The sequence below is a fragment of the Gavialis gangeticus genome, unplaced genomic scaffold (assembly GCF_001723915.1).
Source record: "Gavialis gangeticus isolate Ggan-Ray unplaced genomic scaffold, GavGan_comp1, whole genome shotgun sequence".
NCBI classification, from domain to species: domain Eukaryota; kingdom Metazoa; phylum Chordata; order Crocodylia; family Gavialidae; genus Gavialis; species Gavialis gangeticus.
This window is the reverse complement of record NW_017729006.1, coordinates 48,245,283-48,258,476: the sequence shown is the minus strand read 5'-3', so window position 1 is coordinate 48,258,476 and position 13,194 is coordinate 48,245,283. Positions and strand designations below refer to the sequence as shown.

The 13,194-nt window shown below is 44.9% G+C and overlaps 1 protein-coding gene across 1 annotated transcript in view; it reads left to right on the top strand.

The window, feature by feature from the left end:
* Positions 1-13,194, top strand: part of CTNNAL1 (catenin alpha like 1) — a 178,916-nt gene that overhangs the window by 42,211 nt on the left and 123,511 nt on the right. The window contains 1 exon segment of the mRNA XM_019509189.1: positions 10,843-11,032. Coding sequence (XP_019364734.1) covers positions 10,843-11,032 — 190 coding nt within the window.

Here is a 13,194-nt window from a genome sequence, read left to right as displayed (position 1 = left end):
CCCCCCCCGCCATTGATTTTTTTTTTTTTTCTTTTTCTTTGTGGACATTGCCTGATTTCACAGCTAATGTGCCACTTAAGCTAAATCCCAAATTGAATAGGTCCCTAGTGATAGGTCATTACACACTACCTGGCTCTGGTGCATATGTAGAGTGCTAGTTTTTTATCCAACTGTTTGTTAGTCTTGTCTGCTTATTTGCATAATTCCCAGAGGGGAAGGGTTATGTGAATAACTGGAACCTATTGTATTGCTGTAGGAGCATACCAATGTAAGTGGCATCGTAACAAGTGATACTGGTATTGCATAATACCGATATATCTTTGCCCATACTCCCAGTCTAGTTGTAGAAACAGCTATTGTGAGGGAGGGAAGTGGGAATCAAAAGTCTAGTCTCCCAAGTATAAATCTAAGGATAAAGAACCCCCAGAAAGCTGAATCTTTAAGGAAGGGGAGACAGTCATCTTCAATTTTGCATGATAATCTATCCAAGTAGGGCAGTATTGCTTCTTCTTGTACTTCTATGATTGCATGCAAGACTGCACTTCCATCATCTCCAAGGGTGGCTAAGATTGAGTAAATCTGTTCTGTGTCTAACTAGTTGATAAATCAAAGAGGGTTGGTGTCATAGTGTTGGTTGGGCTTTCTTCAGGTCTGTCGGTGTTTACTTCACCTGCTACCCCCTTCACAGACTCTGTAGACCTTGTTGTACAGGTCAGTCAAAGTGCATATTTGTAGACCCTAGATATGGGGTTTTTAGTCTCAGCTACTGTCTTGGCTATAAACTTGTAACTGTTTGTCTGCCCTGCAACACCTTCATCTCTCTCTTTTTGGGGCATCACCACCCAGATCCTACCAGGGTATGTAGTCATCATATTCTGTATAATCAGCCAAAAGTCCAGAAGTAAGTCTTTTATGGGACTATTCTATTCTTCATTGAGTCAGCCTAATAGGTCTTCATTTATGTGGTGCCACAAAAGCATGTCAGATCTCAGCAGAAGAGATTCTGTTATCTATGAGCAGGAGTTGAAGGACTATTTTGGAATCATCCTGAAATACGTGACTCCTAGACTTAATTGCTAGAGACAAACTGGCATTATGGCATAATTGTATCATTATGAAGATGGAGGCAGTCTTAATTTGGTGAGAAGAGGATCTGCTGTGTACTCCTTCCCATTGTGTTACTTCCCAGAATCTGGAAAAATTAGCTTTTATGTGGGCATTTTTGGTTTTATTGGTGATGGTTTTTGTCTAAATAACCTGTCTGTCAATTCAAAGTCTCTCACTTGCCAGACCTTCCTGACATGTTACAGAACTACGGTTTGATTCAGGAGTTCTACATGAACACAAGCTGGCTAGGTTCTATTTGGGCGGGAAAAAGGCTGTTTAGAGGCAGTTAAGGTTTTGATCCAGACTAGAAGTGCCTTTACAAAGTAAATATGTATGGTTAAAGGGAATCTTTTAGAGCCTTTTTCTGTATAGAATTTGAAAGTAGTTATCATCCCTTCGAACTTTTCATTGTTTTGTTGTTCACTCTTTCCATAAAAACATTTTTTGTGACTGTTGCTTTCAATCATGTACACTTTGGGTATACATGGTATTCTCTAATAACCAAATTACTTTCAAACTGCACCCCAAACTGTTAATGGAAGATGCCTTTTTTTTAGATTTGGATTTAAATAAGCTTTTATACTTATTAGTACTCTTCCCCAAGCCTCATGATTCTTCTTCAGAAACAGTCCTTCTGTATATCACCAGGAGTTTGAAACACTAGAGGATGCTCTTGGTGTCCCTTCTAAATCGGACCCCAGGACTAGCAGCCTAGTTGTCCTGCACCAGTCATGCTATTCTACTAAAAGTAAAGGCCACTTTGATTGCAGATAAGCACACAACTAATTGTTATACCCTCTCCCCGAAGAGAGAGTACCTCTCTTTAGCCATCTTCAGAGAGTACAAACCTGATTGTACTCTTTTTTTTCCCCCTTTAAACCTATTCAAAATCAAAGTTTCTTGATTGAACACAATTTTGGTCAATTTTTTTTAATTACGGATTTCAAATGATTATTCATTCTTGTATTGTCAGCTGCTGGTAATACATATTTTAATATAAACAATATGCAACCCAAGAGACAGTAGCCAAATAGAAAATAGTTAAAATCCTAAAGCCTCCTTCACATGCCATATTTTTGCTGTGATTATCATGTAAACTGTGGCATAAATGGGCAGGGTGCTTGCTACATGTACACCCAATTCTAAGGCCCCATACAATGGAAAACAAGACATTAAAATATTCTTTATGTAATGTAAAACATCTTTATGGCTCTCTTTATATGGTGCCTTAAAATGGAACATGTAGCTGGGAGTGACAATCAGCTGATTGTCAATCCTGGGGTCCAGGGTCTGGAATGGCCTTAGGACTGACTGACAATCAACTGAATTGATTTGAATTGAATCTGGCCTGAAAGTGGAGGTGGGGAAGCCTTTGCCTGGTAGCTGTGGCTGGGTGCAGGGGATTAGAGACTCATCCCAGCAGGGAAAGCCTTTTCACTCACCTTACCAGGAGCCTCTGATTCCTCCTGCCTGGCCAGTTGGGAGCCCTGGGTTTCAGACCCAGAGCTGTCTGGTGGGGCCAATAATCAGCTGATTGTATGCCTGAGCAGGCCTGAGTAAACCAGATCCACAGAGGTCTGGGCTAGGGCTGACAATCATCAGATTTGCCACTCTGGCCTCAACCAACAACTGATTTCTTGGTCCCAGGCTACAATGGGGCTAGTTCTGATCCTCAGTGTGGTGTCAGAGCTAGAGCTGATAGTCAGCTGATTGTTGGCCCCAACCCAATTTGCTATTGCAGGGAAAGCCCAGAATTATGAATCTTGCCTCCTGTTTTGCACGTGTGGCATGGCAGGAGGTGGGATTAGGATTAGGGATCGGATCCCATTGCGCTATTAAATGCATGTGCCAGAGGCCTAAAACTTCAAATTTTGTTACACTTCTGTTTACTATCTTTCTTTTTACATTAACAAAACTAAAGTATGTGACATGGAACAATGTTTTTGTAGTTCTGATTCTGTTTCAAGATGAAAAAGTATTGAAAGAATATCAAAATAAATCTCAGGTCATTATTGAAAGAGTGCAATTTTTGAAACTGAGGTATGATTTAGTTCTCATTCACATAAACAAAGGGAAAAATGTGAGGGCCTTCATAACTCTGTGTACAGGACCATCTGGGTCTGTGCATCTGCCTATGCATGCTTTCTAATTTGATTATTTACTTTATAGAGCAAATCAGTTGTACATCTTCTATCCTCATTTTCTTTTTTTAAGAAAAACAAGGCCTTGAGGGAATGTTTCCCTTCATATTTAAAGAGGTTCTTTGCTGATGATATAATGTTGTCATTATAAACATTTTCACTGTTGTAATGCGTACTTTTATCTAAAAATGCCCAAAATAACTTTTTTATATATGGGAATAAATGTAAACTAGTGTAGGAGCTAGTACTAAAAGCATGCCATAGAACTGAAATGAATCTTTGTCTACTGGAGAAAAGCATACACACTTGCAGAGGGAATAAAAATGTATTCAAGTGAACTTGAACTTAATTTGAGATGATAACAAATATAGTTCATCGTATGACACACAAACTATAAATATTTTCTGAAACTGGGTCAAATGGTCACTTCTAAAGCTAAACCTAATTTTCAGTAATAAAAATACTAATGGTTAGATATTAAAATACTTCAGCTAAATGTCTTCTCATCCTATATGCATCTTGCAACAAAAACCCCATGAATTAAAATGTGACAGGGTTAATACCTTCAAAGACTGAGAAGATTATAAAACCTGTTACAGATTATTTATCTCTTGTGGCTATAAAACATCAAGATAATTGTAGATAATTCCAGTATATTGAAGTGGAAAAGATTATTCTTTCAGAACTAATCATAATCAACAAAGTTTATCAAGGAATCACTTGGGACAAGGTAGCTTCTCCCATGCCCTAGACTGGGACAGATTGTTAGTTGGGTGTTTCATGGGACTAAAACAAGAGGATTATTCAACAGAACTGAAACAATATCTGACAGCCCTCAAATAAAGTATGTGTTTTTTGGCAGTGCCCTCAAGCACTACTGATGTATTGGAAACATCCTTAAGATGCAATGATCTAGTACTCTAGAGCAGTTTTTCCTCTGTAAACAGCTGTGAATAATAAGGTCTAGGTTTTAAGATGGCATTTATTAGAGGTTCACCAATATATTGGTGCCAATCTGATATGCCACCAACAACAGGAAAATGAACGCTATCGGCAATTAGCTTTTTTGGCTGGTGTAGCCAATAAAGTTGCCGATAAATGCTGCAAGCATGTGGCCGGAAAGCAGCATGTCACTTTGGAGAGCAGCATCTGACCAGTAAGTCTGGGTGTGGGGGAAGGGGCATGAGGGAGGAAAGGGGTGTGGGGGGGAGGCAGATCAAGGCCCCCATGGTGATGGTGGGAGTGGGGCAGGGGCATGTGCTGCCTAGACAGGGCGATGAATGCAACCCTGCTGCGAGCGAGACAGCCATGGGCAGGTCGTCCAGGGGCTGCGGTGGGGTGGGGTGGGGAGGAAGGCAGCTCCCTGGTGCTGCACACATTGCCAGGGAAGGTATGTGGGGTATGTGCCCCCTGTATTTGTGCACGGGGTGAGGTGGGCTGTTGGCTCTGGGCCAGGGGCTGTGCCAGCCTCTTGTTGGCGAGTGGTGCAGGGAGGGGGCTGGACCCGGGGTTGTAACTGGAGCTGGTGGGGCAGGGCAGGTGTTGGTGCTGGTAGGAAGGGCTATGGGATGGGTTATAGCCACCCCAGAATTCCTTGTGGTCCCCTCCCCAGCACTGCCTGCCCTGAGTGCAGTCCTGGCCCAGCCCCTTCCTGGAAAGAGGTAAGTGTAGCCCCTGGCCCTGAGCCTGCAGCAGGCAGCCCACCCTTTCCTCATGCACAAATTTTGGGTGGCACATGCCCCCTATGCCTCCCTCGGGGTGGCACACGCTCCCATTCTACTCTCAGCAGGGTTGCATTAACAACCCTGGCTGGGCAACTCCTGCCCCCGCCCCACTCCCTCCCTTCCCATGGGGGCTTCGGTCTGCCCCCCAACACTGTGTTGATGTGCTGAGGTCATGTCTGCTATGCTGAGAATTCTGATCAAGGCATATTACTTCCACACCTGAAAACAGTGCCATAGTTCATACCATAAAGAACGCAGTGATGTACACGTGTTATGTTAAGTCCTGCAATTTCCAGGCTTGCATGTTACCTATTAAAATCCTTACAACAGTGAGTGCTTAAAGCATTTCGACAGAATTCTGCAGTCTTACTTCAGTTTATTCCTTTGATCTTTTAAGAAACAACTTGCTAAGGAGAACTAATCATTCTCCCTTCTGTTTTGAAGCACCAGCTTTCCTGCTGGCTCATTCTCTATCAGCCTTCCAGAATATACAATAGCCATGAGGTAGAAAGGACAGAAAACCTGATTTTACTCAAAATTATATCTTCTTTGAAGTTGTCATGTGTTACACTGTTGGACCCCAGAATAAATTTTTCTATAGGTGTTGTCTTTATTTGACTCTTTTGGCAGTAATTGATTTTGGCAGCTGCAGATCTTGGCTTTTCTTTCACACAGGGGCTTTGTAGAGAAAACAAATAATTGCTTAGTTGCAACTTTGCTTGTTTCTCTTTTGGCAGTTCCTTCTCAATGCGTGTCCCACATGGATAGTCATGATTTACATACAATGGAAATACATTTTATTTATGAATAATGTTTTATAATAGTGTTGGCTGTGTCATTTCTCTGGGATCACCTGGATATGGCTACATGTATGCCAGCAGGGGGAACTTTCAAGTCACAGCTTTGAAAAAACTTCTACACCTTTTGATTCCAAAATATCGAAGACAATGCAAAGATCGCAACTAACTATCTGAAAGGCTCCCAAGGTGTGAGAGGTGGTTGGTTGGAGGAATTTCTCCATGGCTTGAACTTTATTATACAGCTAATATAAACTTTGTATTTTTTAGTTTTTGTGGAGGGAAAGTTCTCTACTTTTCAGTTAAAGATTTAATTTACCTTCAATGTTAATGTTTACAAATTTTTTTTGTTACTTCTATTTTAAACTTAATTTTGGTAGTGCATTTTTGATAGACCATTTTACTTGGTCTCTAATTTATTTAGAAGCTTGATTTGTTAGCTGTCTCAAGGTTGCTGCTTTATTTACGTTCTCAATCAAATAACTTTTTTTCTATGAGATTTCTTTAAAAGCAGAAATCTTTCCTTATCAAGTACTGTGCCAAATACTCCATTCTTTCTTGCACTGGAGCAGATGCCCAGGCTTCTTCCTGGCTCATAGTCTAGCCATGGGTAGATCATCTCTCATTTATAGCGGGGTGTCAAAAACCTCTACAGGTTTGCAGAGGATGACAAAACAGTGGCATCCAGCCTATAGGGCTTCTGAAGAGGCTATGAGTTCAGGGGTGAGGCCTGCCACTGAAAGACCATGAATGAGATCTCTGCTGAGGCTGTGTTTTGGCAGTGATGGGGCAAGCAAAAGCTGTGTTAATGCCCATGATGCCTTGAGCCACAGGGGACTGTTTGTCCTATGACTAGAGCTGCATCTGTATCCAGCCCAGGTAGGGGCCAAAGGAATTTGATTCTTCTTATTTACAGTAATATCTGTGAGTGTGTGGATTGTAATAAATAAGTTTCTAATAGCTTCATAGTAAGTAGGGTCGGAAGGGACCTGAGCAGATCATCAAGTCTGACCCCGCTGCCCTGGCAGGAAAGAGTACTGGGGTCAAACGACCCTGGCTAGGTGATTTATCTAGCCTCTTTTTGAAGACTCCCAGGGTAGGAGCGAGCACCACTTCCCTTGGAAGTTGGTTCCAGATCCTAGCTGCCCTAACTGTGAAGTAGTGCCTCTTGATATCTAGTTCTGTATATCTCTCCATTTCAGATTAGTTAATTCTTCAGGTTAATATTATATATATTTATTTCTCCTATCAGTCTGGTCTTCAACAGACACTTAAAATTTCTCACCCAACCCACTTAATCTCATTCATTACAAATTCTTCAGTTTGAAAATGTAAAGTTTCAATTGTCTTTGATTTGGCATGTGATTCTAAACTTAAAGTAATTCCCTATCGAGTGGATTCTCCATCTAATTTTCCATTACTTTCTCTCTTTTTTTTTTCCTTTTAAGGCATGTGTGTTATATTCATTCTGTTTTGCCCTAATGTGCATGAAAGTAAAAGAATGCCTGTCTAAAATACTTGCCTGGAGTACATGCTGTTTTTGGCAGCAGTTTAATGCTAGGCAGTATATTTAATGAGATTTCCTTGTATGCAAATACAAGATGTGGGGGTGCTACAGGGTGGGCTACAGCCACCCCAAAACTTGCCATAGATACCCTGCAGTCCCTTCTCCCAGCACTGCCACTGCCCACCCCACCTCTGCTAGGAAGAGGCTGGCGCGGCCCTTGGCCTGAGCCCATAGCAGCAGCCTGCCCTTGCCCTGTGCACAGATTTGGGTGGTACATAGATTCATAGATTAAGGGTTGGAAGGGACCTAGTAGATCTTCTAGCCCGACCCCCCGCCAGGGCAGGAGAACAACAGAAAACCCCAAAAAGAGAAATGGGACTCAAATGAGTCCAGCCAGGTAGGCATCCAGCCTCTTCTTAAAGACCCCCAGGGTAGGGGCCAGCACCACTTCCCTTGGAAGTTGGTTCCAGCTCCTAGCCGCCCTAACTGTGAAGTAGTTTTTGCGGATGTCCAATCTATACCTCCTCTCCATCAACTTGTGCCCATTACTCCTTGTTATGCCAGCGGGCGCTAGGGGAAACAGCGTCTCCCCCAAACCCTTCTGGTCCCCCCTAGTGAGTCTATAGACGGTCACCAGGTCCCCCCTCAGCCTTCTCTTGTGGAGGCTGAATAGGTTCAGGTCCCGCAGTCTCTCACTGTAGGGTCTGCCCTGTTGTCCCCGGATCATGCGGGTGGCCCTCCTCTGGACCCTCTCCATATTGTCCACATCCCTCTTGAAATGGGGCGCACAGAACTGGACACAATACTCCAGCTGTGGCCTGACCAGCGTCGCGTAGAGGGGGAGGATCACCTCCTTGGCTCTACTCGAGATGCACCTGTGGATGCATGACAAGGTCCGGTTAGCCCTGCCAACCATGACCTCGCATTGTCGGCCCATGTTAGGCATGCCCCCCCATGCCTCCCCCAGGCTGTGTGCGATGGCAGAGAGCTGCTCCACCCTTCCCAGATAAGTTGCCAGTGGCTTAGTCCCTGCCCTGGCTGGACTGCACTTGCCCCATCCCTACTCCTTCCCTCACTGTGTGGGGGCTTCAGTCTGTGCCCCCCACCCATGTCCCTGCTGCTCCCGACTTACTGGCTGGATGCTGGTCTCCAAGCTGCAGGGCTGCATTCCTGGTTGGTGCGTGCTGCGGCTGCGTACATGCATGCGGTATTTATCAGTGACATTGGCTACACTGGCCAAAAAAAGCAGATTGCTGATGATGTCAATTTTCCTTTTATTGGTGCCAGTATGATTAGGGACTGATATATCAGTGCATCTCCTAAATAAAATTAATTCAAATTTTGTATATGTCTGTCATACTCTTGGCACACTCTGATTGGTTGTCTCGGCAGCCAATCACAATGCTTACTGAAACAACCAGAGTGCTCCACACAGATGGGCACAGAGGCCAGCAGCAGGAATGGAGTGGGATGGCAGAGCAGCACCATGACAGAGTGGGGCAAGCTCCTTAGAGGCAGCGGAAGGTGATGGAGGGGATGGCGGGGCAAGCTCCCCTGCCCTGCTCCTTGGGGGGAGGTGGCGGTGCTCTGTTTTCCCCACTCCTACAGGTCCTACTAATTTGCTAGTATGTGTAGATTTTGGAGTTTGATTTTGTTTTTGTTTTTATCATAGAAAATTAGAGTTCCTCCTGCTCCCTTGCTCACCAGGGTGTGGGTCCAGCTGCAGCTGTCTCTTTCTCACCCCCACGCTGCCTTGCGGTGCTGAGCAGCTCTGATACACCAGTGCCTTGCCTCTCACTTCTGACCTGCAGCCCCTCATCCCTGCCAGTGCCCCTCTCAACCTGCAGCCCCCTACCCCTCCCATCCTTGTAAGAAGGGTCCACAGCTCCTCCGTTCCCCCTGCCCCCCAGCACTGTAGCCCCAGCTGCCATAAACTGCTGAGTGAAGTGCGTGGGGTAGAGGGAAGATGCAGGCTGCCCACTGCAGGACACAGGGCTTCCCACCCTGCTGCCCTCTCCTTGGGGACCTCCACTGCCCAGCGGCAGGACCTGTTACAAGAGGGAGAGCCTTGGTGCTGCCACTGGAAGCCCTGTGCCAGCTGCGCTGACATGGTGAGACACCCCTGCCTGCCTGGCAGCAGTTGAGGCAGCCAGGCAGAGTTGTGTCCCCTGCTGCTGTCAGGCAGATGGGGGCAACTCGCCATGGCAGTGCAGCTGGTGCCAGATTCCCAGTGGTGGCAGTGGTAGTACTGAACCTTCCTGTGTCCTCCTGTACCAGGTCCTGCCTGCTGGACCACAGAGGCCCCAAGGGGGAGGGCAGCAGGGCAGGGAACCCCGAAGCGGGCAGCCCACATCTGCCCCCACCCTGTGCGCAAATTCCGGGGGAGTGGGGACATGCCCCCTAAGTGTGCACAGCAGTGAGGAACTAGCCCTTCCACCACCCCTGGACAAGCCATCTGTAGCTCCATGCCACTCCCCCAGCCATGCCTCATAGCTGCGTGTTCCTGCCCTAGGCACCGCCCCAACTGGGCAGTAGTCCCAACTGCCAACCCTGCTTCACTCCTTCAGTCATTGTGGCCACCTCACTCTGCCCTCAAGCACTGCCCTCCCATACATGGCCTGTGACCTCTTTTTCCAGCCCCCGGCTTACCCACAGGCAGTTGGGGGAGATGTTCTTCACTGTGGCCTGGCTGCATTGCTGGCCACGTGCATGGGTGGTACACACACTTGCATGTAGTGCTCCCTGCATCCTGCTACCCCCCCCACCCAGACCCAAGCATCTCTTTGCAAGCTGAAACCTTGCCAGCCTGCAAGTGAAAAACCTGCCATTTCCTATATTTTTTTTTTTCCTTTTAAAGGAGTAAGTCCACATCTTTATGTGGTGACCGTAAAATCCGGGTCCCTATAGATCAGCTGGATAAAAAACATTTTTTTACCAGAACACTTTCTCCAGAGCTACTTTAGGACTGGAAAAGTAACACTTTTTACATAGAGTACACCAAATATATAGAAGGCTGTTTTATCTTGCAATGTATGTGCCAAACCAGAGCGCTGTCTTTGCTTTAAATTCTGTTCTGTGTCATGTCATATTCAGGTGTGCACAAAATGTACCACAAATTAGACTTCTGCTTTAGTTGCTCTAAAGCAGAGAGGTAAACAGTGTTCTGTCTGATTAAAGCTAGTCCAACTGTCTTGTCTTCGTACATTTTTAAATGCCTAAACTTGGGAAATATGCATCCTAAGGTAGCAGAACACCCTGTAAAGCTAAGTACTACTTAAATTTCCTTTTTCCTGTTACCTGATGTTTCAGTGAGTATGCTTGCAGTGCAAGGTTTGTTTGTTTTTGTTTTTTGTTTTTTTGGTTTGGATTTTTAAATACAGCACCAAAAGTTTGACTGGAGTAGCATTGCAGTGGTTTACTCAAAAGGAGAGGTTAAAAGGGAGGAAAGATGGTTGGGGAAGCTGTCTAGCATGGCTAACAGGTATGAAATACAAACATTTCAAAAATTCAAATTAAAATATGGATTTAATATTCAATCTTAATAAAGTCCTCACTGTTGTTTACAGATAACTACTCTCATTAACCATAAAGATAAACCAAAGCGGTCCGACAAGACACTGCAAGCAATTCAGCGAGTGGGCCAAGCTGTTAACCTTGCTGTTGGAAGATTTGTTACAGTAGGTGAAGCCATCGCAAATGAAAATAGAGAATTGAAAGAGGAAATGAATATTGCTTGCATTGAGGCAAAAAGAGCAGGTACGTGGCTGGTTTGTTGTTGTTGGGGGTTTTTTAAGTGAGAATATGTTACCCCAATACTAACACTGAAAAGTTGGGTTGAATTTCAAAACAGTTTCATAATACAAACTTTGAAGAATTACTATAGCCACTGAGGTTTATCATTCAGATTTGTGGAATAAAACACATGAGGTGGTAAGCAAAATCTTGAGACCTGTTTCCACACCAGTTCTGCTTTTTAGGGTATGGTTGTCTAGATGGTTCCAGGTCTAGGTGAACTCCGGGCACACATGTTCAAAACTGGATTAGTTTGGCCAATGGTGTAGCCTTTGGGGCTGCATCTGTCCTAGCTAATGGCTAGGGTGTGTCCAACGCTTCCTCAATTCCCCTTTTATTATTCATTATTGTGGTACAGAGCCGATGTAGTATTTGGTTTTTCTCTGGTTCTGGCTAACGCTACTTGCTGCGCATAGTGGATTAAATGGTAGGATAAAATGTTTTGGTAAGTGAGTTATTCATTGGTGAGATAAATTGGATATATTTTGGAATTCTACCCTACCTACATGCATTGGAGAAGATCATGTTCATTCTAGAATGATGTTCTGTTTGGTTTTTCCCCAAGAACACTCAGAGAAACGGAAGTCTGCCTGAAACTGTTCCTCCTTGAGCTTCCTCGAACAATAGCCTCTGCCATCTGATCCATCTCTTCTTGTTAGCTCTCCAATGACTCTATTTCACATGCTGCCATTTTTTTAAAAGGTCATATTCAGTCCAACGTGAGCATTGGAATCATAGAAAATTAGGGCTGGAAGGGACTTCAGTAGGTCATTTAGTCCAACTGCCAGTGCAGAATCATTCTTGTTTAGACCACGTGTGTCAGACATATGGCCCATGTGTTGGACCCAGCTTGTGGAGCTCCATCGTCTGCCACCCAGTGCTGTCCCTGGTTCTGAGTTGACCCATACACTGCCTATGGTGTGTATTGGACTGGCCCTGTTTGCAAGGCCTCAGATGCATGCCATAAGTAGTGCTTACCCTATGCCTGACCAACCTGATTGCCTTCTATAATAGGATAACTGGCTCTGTAGATGTAGGGAAAGCAGTGGACATGATATACCTTGACTCTTGCAAGGCTTTTAATACTATCTCCCACAGCATTCTTGCAAGGAAGCTGAGGAAGTATGGGTAGGATGAATGGACTGTAAGACGGATAGAAACCTGGCTGGATTGTGTGGCTCAACAAGTAGTGATCAATAGCTTGATGTTTAGTTGGCAGCTGGTATCAAGCGAAGTGCTCCAAGAGTTGGTTCTGGAGTTGGTTTTATTCCATATCTTCATTAACAACCTAGAAGATGAGATGTATTGTGCCCTAAGCAAGTTTGCAGATGGCACCAGTCAGGGGTAGGGGATAGTAGATATACTGGAGGATAGGGCTAGGATTCAGAGTGACGTAGACAAATTGGAAGATTGGGCCAAAAGAAACCTCATGAGGTTCAACAAGGACAAGTGCAAAGTCCTGCACTTAAGACAGAGGAACTGTATCTGCTGCTACAGGCTTGGAACCAACTGGCTAAGCAGCAGCTCTGCAGAAAAGGACATGGGGGTTACAGTGGACAATAAGCTGGATATGAGTCAACAGTGTGATCTTGTTGCCTAGAAGGCTAACAGCATAATGGTTTACATTAGTAGGGGTGTTGCTAGCAGACTGAGGGAGGTTGTTATTCCACTGTATTCCGCACTGGTGAGGCCACATCTGGAATACTGTCTAGTTTTGGGCCCCCCATTAAAGAAATAATATGGACAAGTTGGGGAGAATCCAGTAGAGGGCAGTGAAATGGTTAGGGGGCTGGGACACACATGTCATGAGGAGAGGCTGAGGGAACTGGGCTTCTGTAGACTAAATAAGAGGAGGCTAAGTGGGGATTTGATAGCAACCTTCAACTACCTGGAGGGGGGTTGCAAAGAGGATGGAACTAGACTGTGCTCAGTCATGACAGATGACAGAACAAAGAGCAATGGTCTCAAGTTGCAGCAAGGGAGGCTTAGGTTGGATATTAGGAAAAACTGTCTCACTAGGAGGGTGGTGAAGCACTGGACTGGGTTACCTATAGAGGTGATAGAATCTCCATCCCTGGGGGCTTTAAAGGGCTGGCTTGACAAAGCCCTGGCTGGAATGATCTAGT